At 47.4% G+C, this 16,640-nt stretch overlaps 5 protein-coding genes across 5 annotated transcripts; 2 read left to right on the forward strand and 3 right to left on the reverse strand.

The window, feature by feature from the left end:
- Nucleotides 1-7,093: 7,093 nt before the first annotated feature.
- On the reverse strand, nt 7,094-7,816 carry N7489_005018 (uncharacterized protein; the record flags this gene model as incomplete). Its single annotated transcript, XM_056710770.1, has 3 exons — nt 7,094-7,453; nt 7,507-7,742; nt 7,801-7,816. 3 exons carry the CDS (start codon nt 7,814-7,816, stop codon nt 7,094-7,096), a joined length of 612 nt encoding a protein of 203 aa, XP_056569191.1.
- A 587-nt stretch (nt 7,817-8,403) lies between these two features.
- Nucleotides 8,404-8,757, forward strand: N7489_005019 (uncharacterized protein; the record flags this gene model as incomplete). Its single annotated transcript, XM_056710771.1, has 1 exon — nt 8,404-8,757. The coding sequence occupies one exon, from the start codon at nt 8,404-8,406 to the stop codon at nt 8,755-8,757; it is 354 nt and encodes a 117-aa protein (XP_056569192.1).
- Nucleotides 8,758-9,487: 730 nt separating this feature from the next.
- Nucleotides 9,488-9,665, reverse strand: N7489_005020 (uncharacterized protein; the record flags this gene model as incomplete). Its single annotated transcript, XM_056710772.1, has 2 exons — nt 9,488-9,541; nt 9,597-9,665. The coding sequence occupies 2 exons, from the start codon at nt 9,663-9,665 to the stop codon at nt 9,488-9,490; spliced, it is 123 nt and encodes a 40-aa protein (XP_056569193.1).
- Nucleotides 9,666-11,751: 2,086 nt separating this feature from the next.
- On the reverse strand, nt 11,752-12,465 carry N7489_005021 (uncharacterized protein; the record flags this gene model as incomplete). The annotated part of the gene is made up of 1 exon (XM_056710773.1): nt 11,752-12,465. One exon carries the CDS (start codon nt 12,463-12,465, stop codon nt 11,752-11,754), a length of 714 nt encoding a protein of 237 aa, XP_056569194.1.
- A 393-nt stretch (nt 12,466-12,858) lies between these two features.
- N7489_005022 (uncharacterized protein) lies at nt 12,859-13,209 on the forward strand (the record flags this gene model as incomplete). The annotated part of the gene is made up of 1 exon (XM_056710774.1): nt 12,859-13,209. One exon carries the CDS (start codon nt 12,859-12,861, stop codon nt 13,207-13,209), a length of 351 nt encoding a protein of 116 aa, XP_056569195.1.
- Between the last annotated feature and the right edge of the window lie 3,431 nt (nt 13,210-16,640).

The raw sequence follows: 16,640 nt of genomic DNA on the forward strand, positions 1-16,640 counted from the left end.
ACGGAGACTCTCAAGCCCGCAGGCAAGAGAGGGACACCATGACACAACGGAGTGTGAGGACCGAAGTCCTGATTTTTTTGGGCTGGGAATCGGGCTCCTTTTATATTTTTTCGGCTACGTCTCTACCAAGGAACCAGTTGCGCAGTTGGCAGCGAGAGTCACGGTCTCGTTAATAAGCGTTGAAGCGATTTCAACGACGTTGAAGGGGTGTTTGGAGACTTTGTGGCCTACAGAGCCAAGTCTCGACCTGGTATTCCTCTCAAAATTGTGCGTTGGGTCTGGTGGCCCACTTTCATCGACTGTTGAGGAGAAAGTAATGCCGCGAAAGTAAGATTCGTACCCATCACCGAATTTGCAATTAAATCGCTCAACGCGCTTGCATTCTATATCTCCCCGTTTTAACCACGGTCACCGTCTCTTTCATGAGGATTGAAGTGCTTCGACAGATGCCGAAATAATGGGCTGGAGATGGCCGACGGAAACGCTGTGCTGTACCTGCGGTTGGCCGGAGGACCTTTCGGTCTCACTAGAATCAATACTGCCATCTCTAGGCTCGCGCCGCTGAATGTTATTTCTTTCCTTTCTAATCGCAGTTAACTTGTGTTGCCTTTACTAAAATGTCTACTCCCTGGGCGCATAGGCACTGGCATACTTTCAAACTCAGGATGAAGATTGTCTTTCTTTGGCATGATAGCCAAAAAGGGCCCAGACCTTTGAAAAGCTCAGACAAGAAACTAGGTCTAGTTTCCGGGACAACCATGTGAACTAATGCAACCAAGGCCCACGAGCTAGGCTCTCGTGATCGCCACCCCCTCCCAAGATTGCAACGTTACTATCACACTGATGAGACCCTGGAGACGAATAGCACCCGACGGGCCAATCAGACACCACCGTGAATTTAGACAGACGCAGGTACGGTTCCGCGATGCAGATCTCAGCGACGACCCACGGGACAGTAGATCAAGGAGGTTCTATTTGTGGAGAGAAAATGGAAACAATTGCAAAGGTCTAGACACGATCCACAAGCCCAAACTTTTCGGCCATCAGTGTCCGATGGAACGGGGGATTGTTGCCTAGGAGGTACTGCTGGGGGCAGGTGAGTATTTGGAATAACAGCAGACTTTGGCGATAGAGTGGAAGGCTAAACCCCGACCCGTGGTTGTGTTCACTTGGTCGCAGTGACGAGCAAGTAAGTTCCCCTATCAAGTGGCAAGGTGCTATTTGTCAATCTGGTGTGTAGAACGTTCTAGAAGCTATGTATCTTCTCCTGCAATAAGCCTTTCCCCGATGATTATTGCTCTCTTTGGGCCATAACAACACTTCCTCTCCTTCTCTCCAAGTCTACCGCTATTTCAATAACTCTAGCAGACGGCTTGTAAAGAACCATGCCAATTATGGACAAACCACATGAGCTTGAATAAAATGCCTCCGTTTTATTAAAACCGATTGGCCCCCAGACAAGATTTCGATGTGGGCCGGCCCTCCTGCGGCCCTAAACCTTATTTCAATCGATCTGCACATCTTGATCAAGATGCTGAATTTAGAGAAACTCTCTAATAAAATATTGGCCTTACCGCAGTAAATTTATCCTACATACCAGCCGATAGAGATTGTGGTGGTTCTGCTCTAGTTCTCTTTTCTTTCGGGCTGCAAGGCTTAATTACGAGCAGCCCAGAAAGAAAGTAGGCAGGAACCCAGGCTTAAATTCTTCATTACAACCGCATTCTCTCACCGGGCGAGCATTTCCATGGTTCATCCAAATGAGCTCTCGAAATGATTTGCGGTCCCGCTATTACGGCAGACCCGCTCGTGGTTCCGCAGTCTGTCAAACTTTGATTTCCTTGTGACTTGGGCGTGGGTCGAAAGCAGATCGGACGCTTCGCTCCACAGATCACACTGTTTTCGACCACCGATTCAATCAAACCCCACCAGGTATATTATACTGAGCTAACAAGATTTCAGTGCCAGAGCCCCTTCCTACCCTGTCCTATCTCTCTATGGGAACGCGCATAGTACCGTGAATCCTTATACGCTGTCCGCAGTATTTTGCAGGCCACATAGGCCATGCCCCTTGTTTAAAATGACAAGGACGAAACTGTGTAGCTAGGCCTGCTCAGAGGCACCACGATCATGCTCGAATGTTCACCTTTGACTTTGGAACTTCCTCACTATTGCTTCCTCATTATTGTTGTAATTCCAAACAAGGGTGATTGCTCCTTCCTATACGAAATCCATGGAGTGATTCATATCTCTCATGCTAAGTGTTCATTGTCGAGTAAGCACAGCCTTTATGGTAATAACATACACCAGGACTATTTCATCGAATTAGTTCGCCACTGTTCCTTCGACATAGCAATGTAGCGCTCCAGTCGATAACATGCTGCTAGTGTGGACGTTCTGTTCGCCGGTATCTCAGTTTCCTGGCGGCACAGACACGATGTACATAGTCCCACATCCAGGACGACGATCGTGTTCTTTGAGGCGAGTACGGAAGCGGTGCTGGCGTTACGCAGCCCGTGGCAAAAGGTCAGCCTCTTATATAGGAAGAATAAAAGTATTTCATACGTATTTTCGAGCGTGCTGTTTGAGCTGGTTTATCGCTGTCGCCAGACTGGCTAGGGTCGGCCGCTAGAATTGTTTGAAACCATTTATCAATGTTCCTTTGGGCAGAGTTATTGTCTGGCAAGGGTGATCGTGAACCGCTATCGACCAGCGAGCGCCGTATGTCGCCTGGTCGCTTTTGTTTGCTTGAACGACCGGGGACTTTGGCGCCAGTGCGACGCTGTTTCCGCAGAATATGGTACTTTTTCCCTCGTAAAGACTCAACGCTTCGATCCACCTGATATTCTTCATAATAAGCGTCGGAGAGGGCTTTCCACGATAGGTCCCGATGGGCATCTAGCCAAGAGAGAAGATTTTTCTCCTCCCACTCTGGCCAGCCGCATGCGCTACGTGGGGACATGGTGATGCTCGGGTAAGTAACAAAAGTGGGAATAACGGTTGAATAAAACAGCAGAAAGTGAATTCGAAGAGGAAGGGTTGTTGAGTTTAAAAGATCATAGTGTTGCACATAAATATGGCGATTGCGTTTATGAGCCATGGCTCAGCTTGGTGAACTAGTACCAGACTCTCACGACTCGCCCCAGCTAAAGCTTCTGAAGGCCAAAAGCCTTCAACTTTTGATGTACTGTGTTTCGTTGAGAATCAACAACGTTGAACGGCCACCGTGCACCTGTTGACAATATCACATGGTTTCACCAGTTCGTTGAAACATGTACTCTTAGTGAGCCATGCAGAAATAGAATAGATATCTACGTGCAGAATCAGAATGCATGAGTGAAAAATGCGTGCGCTTGCAGTTCCCGTTATCGTGAACAAGCACAACACTTAATTCTAGTCTCGCGATACAACTTGCTATAAAGCCGGTGTGCTTTCTCCTATCACACTCAACCAGAAGTGGGAACTCTCTTCACCTCAGCGTAACTAAGACGCAGACATGGGTGGAATTCGAAAAGCCTCGCGCCCTCTTCGACGACCAGACTTTCGAAGCAGATTGCAACGTGCATTGTCTTTGTCGTCCTTAGAGTCTGAGGATACCGGCAGTGTGTGCTCCGCTACAGAGGATACAGCAGGGGACGAGTCACCTTCTCAGGAGGAAAACGACTCCGGCGACCAGGAAAATAGCACTTCAGATGCTGAGAGTGAGCGGGAAGCTGCACGACAGCGGAGAACTGTGTTTGGACATGAAACGGACTTGGAAATACGTGGGCAAGCTCAGCTATCCGGAGACAGCAATACGGTTGCTATTGAACGCCTGACGGAGTAAGTACAATCCCACACGGACATAACTTAGAATTGGCCTGCTAACAATATCCAGACTAGATAACCGAATGCGGTTAGTTGTGATCGATACCGAGTGAGAATGTAAAGCACTAACCGTCTCCGCAGGTCTATTGAGCGCTCATCGCATGACCAAGCCACCTGGAATGAAACCATTCGCAACGATCTGGTCGACATCTTGGGCCGATTGGCAATCGTCGAGACTGAGGTGCAGAAGGTGAATAGACAAGGTACAAACAAATCTACAGAGGGCCAGAAGACCGGGCGATCCCTGCGTCGGCAGCAGTGATGCGACCCAGACTGTGTTTTGATATCCGACCATATTTACCAGAGCAAGGAAATAATTAGTGTTGGTCTTGAGTTGTGGATGAGATTGTTTCACCGACTGAAAGCATTACTGTGGACACTCCCATTATGGACGCTGAGTTGGAGGGGCACTGGAAAAGGTCTGATTGACCCAATGCCGAGCTGGTGCCAGAGCGAGTCATGTATAGCTTTGTCGTCGTACTATGGTCTTCGAATTTTATTAATGCTTGCCTAGGTTGTGCACACCAAAGCTACCTCGCCCGAGCCGAGGGGCTAGTCGCGAGCCACTATATGTAAAAGTGTACCTTAAGCCTTTCATTAGTTCCACCATTGCAGATGATTTGTACTCTCTAGTCCAGTATGATTGTGCACAATTTGTACAACTGGAGACATGCCCCAAAGGCTAAAGCCACAGTAGTACATAAGAATTATACGCCATGTAAAGATGTTTGCATATTGGTTGCGACTATTAAGGTGCGATCCTTCGCGATTGATACTAGTAGAGTAGTTCAATGTGCCTAGTAGTTGAGCAATTGCTATTTATGATTGAGTTAGATCAGGACATACTACGGCAAGCTTTGGATTGAGGAACGAGAAGAGATAACAACTGTAGTGCGCAAGAGAAGCGGGAGTTTCTCCATTAGACCCATAGCCACAAGGCCTAGCATTGTCCTGATCGGACTATCAAGATGCATTCCCTTTACATGGACTACAATAAATATCAACTCCACAGACCAGCGTGCCAAGGTCTTTCCCATTTCTGAAGCGTATCTAAGCGGTGTGATACTGAATCCACCCCGACTACGTCTCCACAAGTATCAGTCCCACCTACTCATTACATTTCTTAATGTATAAAAAACAACCAAGGAGTCTGGAGTTGGTCGGCCTAGAGAGTGGTGAACCCGCCGTTAACCTGCGCCGAACACTATATCGAGACGCCTATGCTTACTCGTACTGGTGGTTCTTGGACCAAGGCGCCCAGCGATATTCTTCGGAGCAAGAAATTGGCAATACACATACTTCGTAACCATTACCCTTAGAATGGTTTAGTGATAATGTTGCAGGAAGCCTGTTCATAAGCTATCTGCGCGTTGACTCCATTAAAAAGGCAATTCTATCCATAGGAAATTAAGACCTAGCAAGTCTAACGCAGATATTCGTTCAAACGAGAGGTCCGAATTGGTTAGTCGCAGACGGCTCCTACTGGCTAGGAAGCGGGACATTCGATTCAGAGAGGCTGAGGAGGGCATCGTGACCCTGAGTAGCCGGGCCGCTTTGCTCGGCCGGGTCCGCGTGAGTCACCCCGGAGCCTGGCAAATAGGATGCCAGTCGTCTGTTCTAGAGGGCATCGATCGTGTTCCAAAATCGAGTGGTCGTGGATACCATGTCCCCGTGTGCCTGATCCAGAACCAGCTGAATATCATTCCATGGCACCTGATCCTACAGAGCGGCATTTCTGGACTCTAGCTGCTGCTGCAACTCACAGATCTCGTGCCTGACCCGTTGACTGTCAGCTAACGCTGCATCTCTTGCTGCAATAGCCAGCTGCAATTTCGAAGTTTCGTCGGCTTTCTCGGCCTCAAGTTGTTCCAGCAGCTGGCAATGCTTATCTCTCTCCTCTTCTCTCTCCTCCTGCGCTTTTTGGATTTCTTCCTCAACGATGCTCATTACCTGGAGACATTTCCTATAGGTTGCTTTATCATGTTCCGGCCTAGGCTTTTGTTTCTTTATGATAGAGGATACCTAGCATAGTCAGTTGGGAGTACGTCAAGTTATGTCACTAGGGCAATGTTAGCCAAGGCAAATCCCGAACATATGGTGGAAGGTAGAGATTGGGTACCGTATGCTTGTGTAACCCAGTCGCCGGTTTGAGAGGGCTCCGATCGCCTTTAGATCTAGACCGAGTAGACCGAAGGGGATAACAGGAAGGCGCAGCACGTAGCTGTACTTTGCTACAGTGGCCTGCCTGTTCCCGGAAAGCCTTGTGATTCTTTGCCATCCTAGGTGTATTCGATCGTGAGATTAACAACGACTCGAAGAGATGTAGAAAGCTTGAAAGAAATACAAGCAGTGAGTTTCGAGAAGCTCAATTATATAGGAGTATGCGGAGGCCCAAGCGCAGGACTTGAACCCGGATGAAGCCGCTCTTGCTCCTGCCCAGGAGGTATGCCAAACAAGGGTCATAATCCTAAGAAAAATGAGCACTGGGCGTTAGTGCGAACGCACAAAACACCTACCGCTCGATTATGGAGGGTGCGAGCAACAGGTCCGCACAAATATGTACGTTGGTGCATACAACCCTGTTTCATGATAGAAAGGACCAATCGGCCACATCCCGCCCAAAGTTTAGTGTTTAGACAACAATGTCATCTTTCAAATGCTTTGTGAAATTTGCCGACTCCCACGACTCTGCATTGGTCGGCCCTAAAAAATAGCGGCCTTGTTTTTCCGAATTAAGAGTTCTCACTTTCCTGTCCGCATACGTCTGGATTCCCCAACAAGCCGTTACTTGAGTCACGGGGGAAAGGCATTTCTTGCGGCCAAGACTCAGTAGTAAGGGTATCCATCTAGTGTCCACCATAACATAGACATGCTTGGGGGCATAGGAACCTCCAGTGCTACGAATCAAGCGGCAGTCATAGCAGGTACCCGAGCATGTTATAATTGTCAGTTTAAGCTACGGCATGGGCCTCGGCCTTCACCAGTTGAGGTTCTGCTATCAAGCACCCAACTTGAGACTCCTACAGCTCACTTCCCTGGTAGGCCACGATCACAGTCTATGTATACTATACATCACGACACCGGCGATGATATGAGTTTAGATGAATTTGGTACCGAACTGTAAGGCGTATTATTGGAGGTTTACATTAACGCTGTCTTTGACGCATGACAACTAGGGTACTCAGTAGGCTGTTAGCGCATGTGGGATCTCTGTCGCGTGCTCTCGTCAATCCAAGACCTCGCTCGCTACCCCATGGATGCCATTGGCTGATGATTGGATATCGCGGGTGCCAAGTGCGACCTCAATTCCTTCCGTTTGCAATGAGTTCAATATCCGCCTTGCTCCAGCAATGCCCGCTCTCACCTCTGTTAGCTCATCACGCAGTTTCTTATTGTGCGACCGAAGGATTTGCATATCGTGGCGGAGTTCATTGGCCTCAGCCCGGACCGTATGAATTTCGTCAAGACAGTCATTCAGTCGGGCACGAGTGCGTTCCAACTCGATTTCTATGCTGCTATTAGCAGCCTTAAGCTTGGAAATCTCTGCTGTGAAAGAACCATCCATTCCGTCACCAAAACTCTCCGCCTCCAGGCTCTGTCAGCAATGCTGTATCAATAAGGATGTCTAGTAATGCTCACCTCCCTTGGAATACAGCTCGTATTTGACTGCGAGTGTCCCAACGCGTGCGGGGAAACAGCCTCGATTGAATGGCCGATCTCATTGCAAATTTTCCGGTAAAGATGAATCTTACCGCTACTCAAGCTAGATTTGAGCACACCAGCATTTGCGCTCGTGACGGACCAAGCGTATCCATCTTCAGGTCGCGGTTGAAGACGGACTTTTTCAGGAGCGACTACGATGCGAAGTCGGTCATCTAGGAGTATTAGCTGAGTTATTGTCAGATGAGGACCACAAATACATATATTGGCCGCCAGGGCTTCTCGACATTGTTGATTCAGTTTGAAGCGCTTCTCGTTGCTACGTTTAGGCACCGTAGGGTACCTTAGCACTCAAAGAATATCAAGGGAATGGTGACGCGGGTATTTAACATACGATCGAAACTGACCCTTCCGCCAAAACACCGGCTCAATGTAGGATCGATGATTCGTTCTTTCTCAAGTCGAAAGTGGTATCCGTGGGTGGGGCCCCCACCAATATCCATTCATATTGGATGAAATAAAGTTTCAGATGAAACTTGGACTAGTTGAGATTTGGTTGAAAGTCTTATTGAGACCTCATCAACTAAACTGGACTACTGAAGAAACCACCGGAAAAAGTAACCTCAATTTCTGTTCAAATACATCCTCAATCATTAAGTTTTGGTCGGCAAACGCTGAATGAATTTGGTTGGGGCGTCTTCACGCTGCCAAAGATTTCTGCCTTCCAAGGTGCCGGCAAAACCCCGAAAACTGATGCCACTGAGCAGACTGTCGGGCTCGCTAACAACATCCCCAAATATCCAGCAAAACATATATATAATGGGCAGGGTTGGGTCGACTCCATGTCTTTTGTGCCACCTATCTGTTAAAATTGCAATGACTCCAACAGCTCGCCGGCCCCGCCGCCAAAGACTAGCCAGCGCCCACGATCTGACGCCATTACTGTGTGACCCCTCAAAGCTTCTGCCATCAATGATGATCACTCGGCGTGCCGGTCGTAAAATTTGCACTGACTCATCGAGCCCACCTTCGCAGCGAGCCAAGAAGGTCCTTGAAATGAGGATTCATCATCGATTTGATGGCTCGCACGTTACGTTCCGACAACCAGAAAGACCCCAAAGAAAGGGTGCCAAAGAACGTCGGCGCCGGAAGCGAGCTGTTTCAGAGCGAGAGGCAATTCGACTGGACTGGATGCGGCGACTTCGTCCCAAGCCCCATAGACGTTCTTAGGTCGGACAAGGATTGGGCAGACATGAAGACCCAGAGGGCAGCATGTTGCAATCTCTAGTTTCATTCCTATATCGTTGAATAGATGAAAATAACTTGCAAGAAAATGAGAGTGAGAATGCAGTGCGTGATGAGTTAGCCCGTAAACATGGACTCTATGTAGGGGATTGCTCAGCTAGGCATCGTATCGATTGGTATACGCAACATTGCCAGTATACAAGAGGATATTCTCTACGCTTTTATGATGCCTGTTGTATACAATTGCATATACAAGTGCTTACTGTAATTGGGACGCCTAGAATGGCCAGAAGAAATGTACTGGGATTTAATACTGATTGGTTGCACGATATGTGTGCCATTATCCGTGCCGTTCTCGAAATTATATACATGAGTTCAATAGATGTTTCTACGTAAGAGACTCTCAGAATACATATTCTTCAAAGCGTGTATCACCAAATTGCTCTGAGAGAGATCATGCTATTCTACATGCACTGAAGTAAGGGGAACGGAGTTTACGGTGTAGCCAGAGTTCATGGGGCGTCATCTTTTATTTTTCTTTACCTAATTTAGACTTGAAAACGATCTGTCGTGTGATTGATTCTTGCGGATATTCTATCTTTTAGAGACAGCACAAATAGCAACCTCCTGGTTTCAGTGATCTTGTCTGAGTCATCCGTCCTGTGGCATCCACATACCATAAGCTAGTAGATAAGCAAGGACCCACCTATTTGGCTTACGGGATTGACTGCAAGGACGACGCCCAGATGGCGATGATGACCAGTTCGACCTGTTGAGTGTCAGCATTATTGGTATAACGGTATAACGTGGGAATCCGCAATTACCTCCAATGCAATCATCCACGATCTCCCCAACGTACCAATGACGGCAATCACAAGCAAAAGAAGTGCCATTGCAGAGAGATGACACGAGATACACCGCAACTTAGCTCGACCGGCAGTTGACTGTTGAAACAACCACCAATACCATGCAACTACACAAAGGTAATCCGCTAAGAGAATATAGAGGCTACCCAGATGAGCAGATTTCAAAAGGAAGGTTCCAACGAGGGAGACTGCTATTTTCGCCAAAGTTGAAGCCACAGAGAAAGAAGGGCATATGAAACGCAGTAATCGAGGTGTGAGTGGGTTTTCGCGCTGCTGGAAGATTAGGCGAATGTACTGCAGCATTGTTAGTTGGAACTAAAACACTGTATGTGACCGAGTTCGGTGTGCTGTCAACTTACCGCTTGTAGTGGTGGGAATATTGGGGTAATCCAAAAGAGTACTTGACTCCATGCTGGAAACCTGTTGCTCCAGAACAACCCAGCAAGAATAGCAAAGGAACTACAAGACAAGGCACACAGCGCTAAGTCGACTTTATACCACCGCCAGCGTGGTTGGATGCAATACAAAAGAAATAGTCTCCCAAAGTTGAGAAGTAGAAGAATAGTCACCAAGACGGACCTGATGATGTTTTGTGAAACCACAACCATACTTGACTGCCAGTTAATGTTGTTTGAACGAGGCCTTGAGATTTATATACTGTGACAGAGACATATTGGCCAGGTAATAGTGGATATATTCCCAGGATGTCTTCATTTGATTCTAGGATTCTCTTATACTGAGTTTCCTGCCTATAAAAAAGCAGCTGCCCTCAATCTTATGGCACAGAAGGTTAACTGAGGATTCTCAGTTGAGGCTTCGGGGCAACACTCTTGCTCTTTTGCTGCGCAGACCCGAGAAAGACCACATTTAAAGCTTGCAGTACAGTTTCTGATTTAGCTTGCATCATGTAAGACCAGATTTACAAGGGCCAATCACAGTTGCAGTATCCTGCTTTCACATAGACATCGAGGATATGCAGAGGTGGTGCATACATTTATAAATGCCCAACTCAATTTCTGGAGAGCACTGCCATTCTCTCAGGACTCAGTCTTCGGACCCGTAGAAAAAGTAAAGTGTGTGCTCGCTACAATATGCCTGGAAGTCACACAATGTTTTGATAAAACAGCATTCACCTTTAAAATGGCTGGAATTAGCCATAGAGTACACGGTGTCTTGAATGAGTGGATCCCAGGGGCAGTTTTCATGCACCGCGGATTCTCCGTGTCAGTTTCAGCAGCCCCATGGTTGTCTGCCCTGGACGGACTCATTAGCTTATCGTGATTACTCCTTAGGCCGAAACCGTAACTAACCCTTGCTCAAGACCCATGATTTGATAATGTTTTATCATCGGCAAAATTCAATACGTATCTCCTTTCCAAAGGGTGCTGGGATCAGAAGATGCGGAGACCGGGTTACAATATCCGTTCACCGTCATGATAGTATCTTGCTATTCGTCGGCACACTATGGAACGGAGCAAAATGGATAGCTACATCACTAAAACATCAAAGTAAGTGAGATATGCTCTATTCATGGTTTTTAATCGCTTATAATTTTCACTGGCGGTCTGAAGTGCCTATATATTGTGTCAGCTGATAAGTAGTTGTTCCAACAGCGCTAAGTGGCCAGGCTCTGCAATGATATAAAGACTGTGTTTCCCTTTTCTCACTCGTGTCAGAAGGTTCAAGACAACGGGTTATACAAGATATCGTTAATTGGTTCCTGTAATCTACAGCATGCGATGTGCAAATAAACGTCGATAGACGTGACAGAAATGCTTCTGCTATTTCAGGTAAAGTCAATCCGCTCAGAATGTGGGACTTCTCAAATCGGTCACGTTTCTCCTTACTCCTCGAAAAAATACACGCAGACTTTCCCAACTAAGAAACAAAAGTTAATGACATAAATAAGAGATAATAATGAAATCGAAAACAGCATCTGGATCACCGCGACGCAGACATTTCATATGGTGAATAAGTCACGCACTTGAATGTTAACGGCTCATCTAGACAGTAGACCGGGAATAAACCGAACGATGGACAACAGGGCATAACGTTTCATGCGTGCGAGCCTTTGTAGCCCACTATTGCCCATACTTCCACACACTTCTCGATATCAAGACATGTAAGGAATTGCTACCTGCAACACCGCTTTGGAATACTCCACGAGGCTGTATGTCAAAACCAAGTACATGCCGTGGAGACTGGGCTGCCAGAAATGGACCATTCCAATTCTCTCAAGAGGACGCAAAGCGTACAGAGCATAACCGCAGAGGTTGAGAAGCACTAGTCTGCCGAATGCGGTGGCCAGTGGAGAGGGAGCGTGGAGCGGCTCGGCCAATGCGTGAATGGACGGTACCAAGGCCAACAGGACCACTGTGGCAAATTGAAGAGACAATCGGGCGGAAAATGCCCCCATGTCCATGTCCTTGAGATAGCTGTCCGGGAGGCTTCCAACCGCGATCATGGTGAAAGCCGATGCATAACCAAGTTGTAGCAATGGTTGGGCTGGAAAGAGAAAAGCGATCGTGGGAAGAGCTGCGGTCCAGACCAGGAATAAAGCACCAAACCACACAGAATCTTGCTCTTTCGTCATTTTCTCCTTTTGGAATGCACTAAGGCCATTCTGAAAGATAACACACAGATACCATATGGCGCGTCCTCCACCAAACGCCATAACTGCTAGAGCGTATGGGATTGACTGTTGAGATGAGGGGAAATGGAAGATCAGGAACATCAGTAGATAAATGACAAAGTAGGAGAATCCAAGCGTGCCTATGATGGCACCGATGGCGCAGCTGCGCAGGTTTTGGCAATCGAGAGTGTCCATTGTGTAAAGTTAGGGTAAGCACCGGCCCTCTTGAGGCAGCATCCCTCGGGCGAGCATTTGGCTTTATAGACGAGAGTGGAGCTCAGTCTTTACTCGTTGACCGTGGGTCAGGTATTGCAAAAATATATGTGTTGGAATAATGATGGGGGCGGCGTTGATCACCAGAACGGTGAGGAACCATCATATCTGTAATGACCACCCACCTCAACGGCCGGAGCCTCAGAAATGAGCGCGTTTATATTGAGTTGCCAACAACTGCTTTTTTGCCTCATCGATATTCAACCAGACCGACCGACAGACAGACCTCCGTGGCTATGTAATTGGTGTCTCTCATTATGCAAATGCAGGACCTGTGAGTCGATTGTGATTCTTCCTCTCTTCCATGATAGCACCATGGAAGATATTGTACAGATTGTACGCCAGATCGGTCAACAACAAGCTCATAATGCTTATTATCGCGATTGCTATTCCCTCTTCAAGCTACTCCAAGAGCTCACAGAACATACGTTCACCGAACTACAAAGACTTTACAAATTCGGCACCGAGCGCTCGACCAATTCTGTCCATCAACTTCTCCGAAATTTTCAGAACACAATCTGTAATCTGGTTGAAAGAGCATGCGAAGCCCAAGCGGAATGCGAGGAGTTCTGCTCAGTGAATGAATCACACTCAGCGCGCGTTGTCTTCGAGCCCATCAGGAGAATGTACACCAACCCACAAGCCTCATTGCAGGGTACAAGATGATGGTGAAACTACTAGCCTGGCATCGTCGCCTGGGAAGACGGACGCGCACGACTGGTAACTCTACTATGGTGATATTTTCAAAGGCGGGATTTCTGTAAATTCTATATAGCCGCGTGAAAATCATAATGTACTTTGTGTACCACAGTAGCTCGCTCCACAAGCTCATACAAAACACAAAGCTCTCATGAACCAGACACAGCTATCAGGAAGTCCCGATTACCACAATATGCGCACCATAGAGGCGAGCGATGTTTAGCTCCACCGTCTGCCGCCGTCCTTATATATCATTTCCCACACTCCCAGCCGAATGACCATCTACGGGCTTGGCAATTAGATGCAACAGCAGAAAAGATGGACCAACCATATGGTGGAACCACCAATAGAAAAGAACACTGCCAACCATGCCGTGGTAAACATCTTAGCTCCAAGGGTAACTTCAACGCCGTAAGGCTGCAGGGTGTTCTTGACCTTGGAAGCAAAAACCCCATACATCACCGTGACCACAATTGTGGCAGTCGTAATCAGCATTGAGGAAAGCTTAATTTATCAGCATGTCTCTTCGATATTTGTCCAAGTATCACATACCGTGCAAAATATGGCAAGTGGTCTGCTGCCTTTTGAAAAGAAAACTTTGCGACAAGCCAAAACTCCGGATAATGTGGTTACCACAAACCCTGCAATATACAAACAGATCACACTCTGGGAAAACCGTCGGTAGCCGGAAACCAAACTTAGGTCAATATCTGGAAGTATGTTGCTGAGATTTATGGGTGTGGAATCAAACACGGCGGATAGATCAAAAGTAAAAGAGGTGCTGGGGTCGGAACAAATCATCTCCGAGCCATCCTTGGCTTTACAGTAGCTCCAGAGGCCAACTAAATAGTATTGAGGCAGATGTGACTTGAATTCGTGTACCTGGGCTTCGACCATGCTGCTGGCAGCTGACGTTGCCTCATGGATTGCTTCATTTGCACTGGTATGGATGATCGATGCCACGCCTTCGACGGCATTTCTTCCCCCGTTCTCAATACGCGCAGTATCAATATTGAATGAGTCCCGAATTTGCAAATCACGCAGCTTTGGAAATTCTTTCAGGTCTACCTGCCGATTGCTTAGCATTGATTAGCATGGAAGTTTTTCGGGCGTATCTTACTTTTAGAAAATGTAGACCCTTCGGCGAGGAAGACGACGAACATCCGACAAAGACAAAAGATAGACAGACTAAAACGGCGACGGTAAATGACAATGCTGCGGTTGAAACTAGCGAATCCAATCTGCTCTTGGTGGAAAGCTTCATGGCTTCAGAAGGGAGAAGATAAAGGAGTGTCTCTTGACCGAATAATAGACTTTGAGATCGAGAGAACAATTGAGAACCATGCTGTATCGCAATTCAGGGAAGCATATATATAAACTTTCCAGATATGGTCAACTTAACCCGTGTGGGCAGTGTTCTGCAAATTTAATTGAGGCCGGCGCAATTTTCCGCCTCATTCTATGGGCAGTAGTAGATAAATGTGTCAGGTAAACTACAGTGAATGGGGATCCATAATACATAGGTGTTGTGAGGGCAGGCAGATAATTGACAGCATTAACCGCCGGAATATGAGGGCATGCAATTACAAGTGATCAGGCTGGCGAGTTAGATCTTCGGCCCACAATTATTCTCAGATAGATTCAATAATTAAGGTGGTATAAATACTACTCCACGGAGTGACCCTCGACATCTAAGTTGTCTTCCTCGTTATTCCATACACCTCCTCACCTGTAAATCACAGGTGACTTGTACTAGCCCCCGTCATGTCATTTTCAAGGCAGTCAGAAGTTGAACATTGGGAGCGGAAATTATATGACTATAGAGAAAGTCATTTCGAGCTATCTGCCAGAGTGCACATCTCTCACCTCGTCTTCGAGAGTGGGTTCAGAAGACGGATGGACGGCCGGCAGAATATCCGTCGATTGACACAAATGATGAAGATGCAAGGCTGTCAACGCTTGATGAGGGACAACCACGTGCCGGTGATAGTCTCCAGGACTCATTGGCAAGATCGCGTGCGGCCCCGAACTGGCGGTGGAATCATTCCTAGCTTGGATATGGAGCTGGACTATAGGTTGTGCGCATACGACCACGAGAACCTCATAACAGCTGCAAGGAATTTCCTTGGCCACGACGATCAGTGGTGGATCGTTGATGTCTATCTAACGGATAATGAGGAAGGTGCGTTGCTCAGTTTCAGCTCTCAGAGATCGTCGTTGATAAGTTTATAGTGTCGCCAGACGACCACAGAAATGAAGCGGAGTCTATTCGTCACAAATTCATCCAATCGCTGAAGGAGCGGTATCCAAACGACAATCGCCCACCTGATGGACTGATCTACGAGCGGATTAATCGATACGAGGGCTACCTTGATACACCCAGGGATATGCTCGCCGCGAATAACTGGTGGGCTGTACTGGAGGCCCTCGCGGGAAGCAAGAAAGGAAAGTATTTGAAGCAATTTTTCAAACACGAGACCTTACACCAAAAGCTAAATTCTTTGCTCGTTATTCCGGGTCTCTGGGGAGGGATGCGGATTGGGCTACTTCATAAACTGACAGCCATGCATTGCGACGAGGTAAGTTTACTCTGAACCACAAAGCCAGTTCCATCTCAGCTAACTTGATTGCAAATCTAGCCAGTAGCATGCTACTGGGAATTGATCTTCTCCACTTTTTCGAGACTGGTTGGAGGAAGGGAAGAGCTTTTATTGCTGATTGACGGAGTTACGGTCGAGCTGCTTCAATCTCGCGTCCCTAAAATCTCCCGTAAAGATTTGCAATCCTTGCAGGTCGAGTTGGAGGAGGGCCGGCTTTTCCCGAACTTCTCGGAAGAGGCTCGGCAGGACATATGGGCGCGTTTGAAAGAGATCGATTATCCAATTCCAACCTTGAGAACATTTTTCAAAGATCGGCTCTATCTTGAGGTGGCTCAAAGTGTCATGAAGAGACTGTTCGTCCAGCCGCGAAGGGAAAAGATTACCATTGACCAGGGTGTGTATGGGAAGTATGACACTCCGGTTCCCGTTTCGATGGCGCTGAGACAGGAATGGTTAGGGTCCGACCTGCTCGAATTTTGGCGCTTCAGCTTCCAGTATGGATTTGAAATGACCGATCACCAACGCCTTAAATGGCCGACAGACGCTGATCCTGAGGACTTGCTTAGTCGACGGAGCTCCGGATCGTCCTTTCTTCCCAAGCAGGAAATATGGCGCCATTTCTTTACACTGGTGAGAGCGAGAGGTTTCCAAGCACCCGTCACAGACGACACGTCATTTGCAACAGGGGAGCTACCTTCCCCTAGAGTGTGCGAATATCCAGAAGACTTAGCCGAAGAAATAGAAGTTGCCAAAAGATGTGGGAAGCCGTACTCGAACACTGTCGAGGCAGATCGATTC

This window comes from Penicillium chrysogenum (genome assembly GCF_028827035.1).
Source record: "Penicillium chrysogenum strain IBT 35668 chromosome Unknown utg000002l_segment0_segment0, whole genome shotgun sequence".
Taxonomy (NCBI): domain Eukaryota; kingdom Fungi; phylum Ascomycota; class Eurotiomycetes; order Eurotiales; family Aspergillaceae; genus Penicillium; species Penicillium chrysogenum.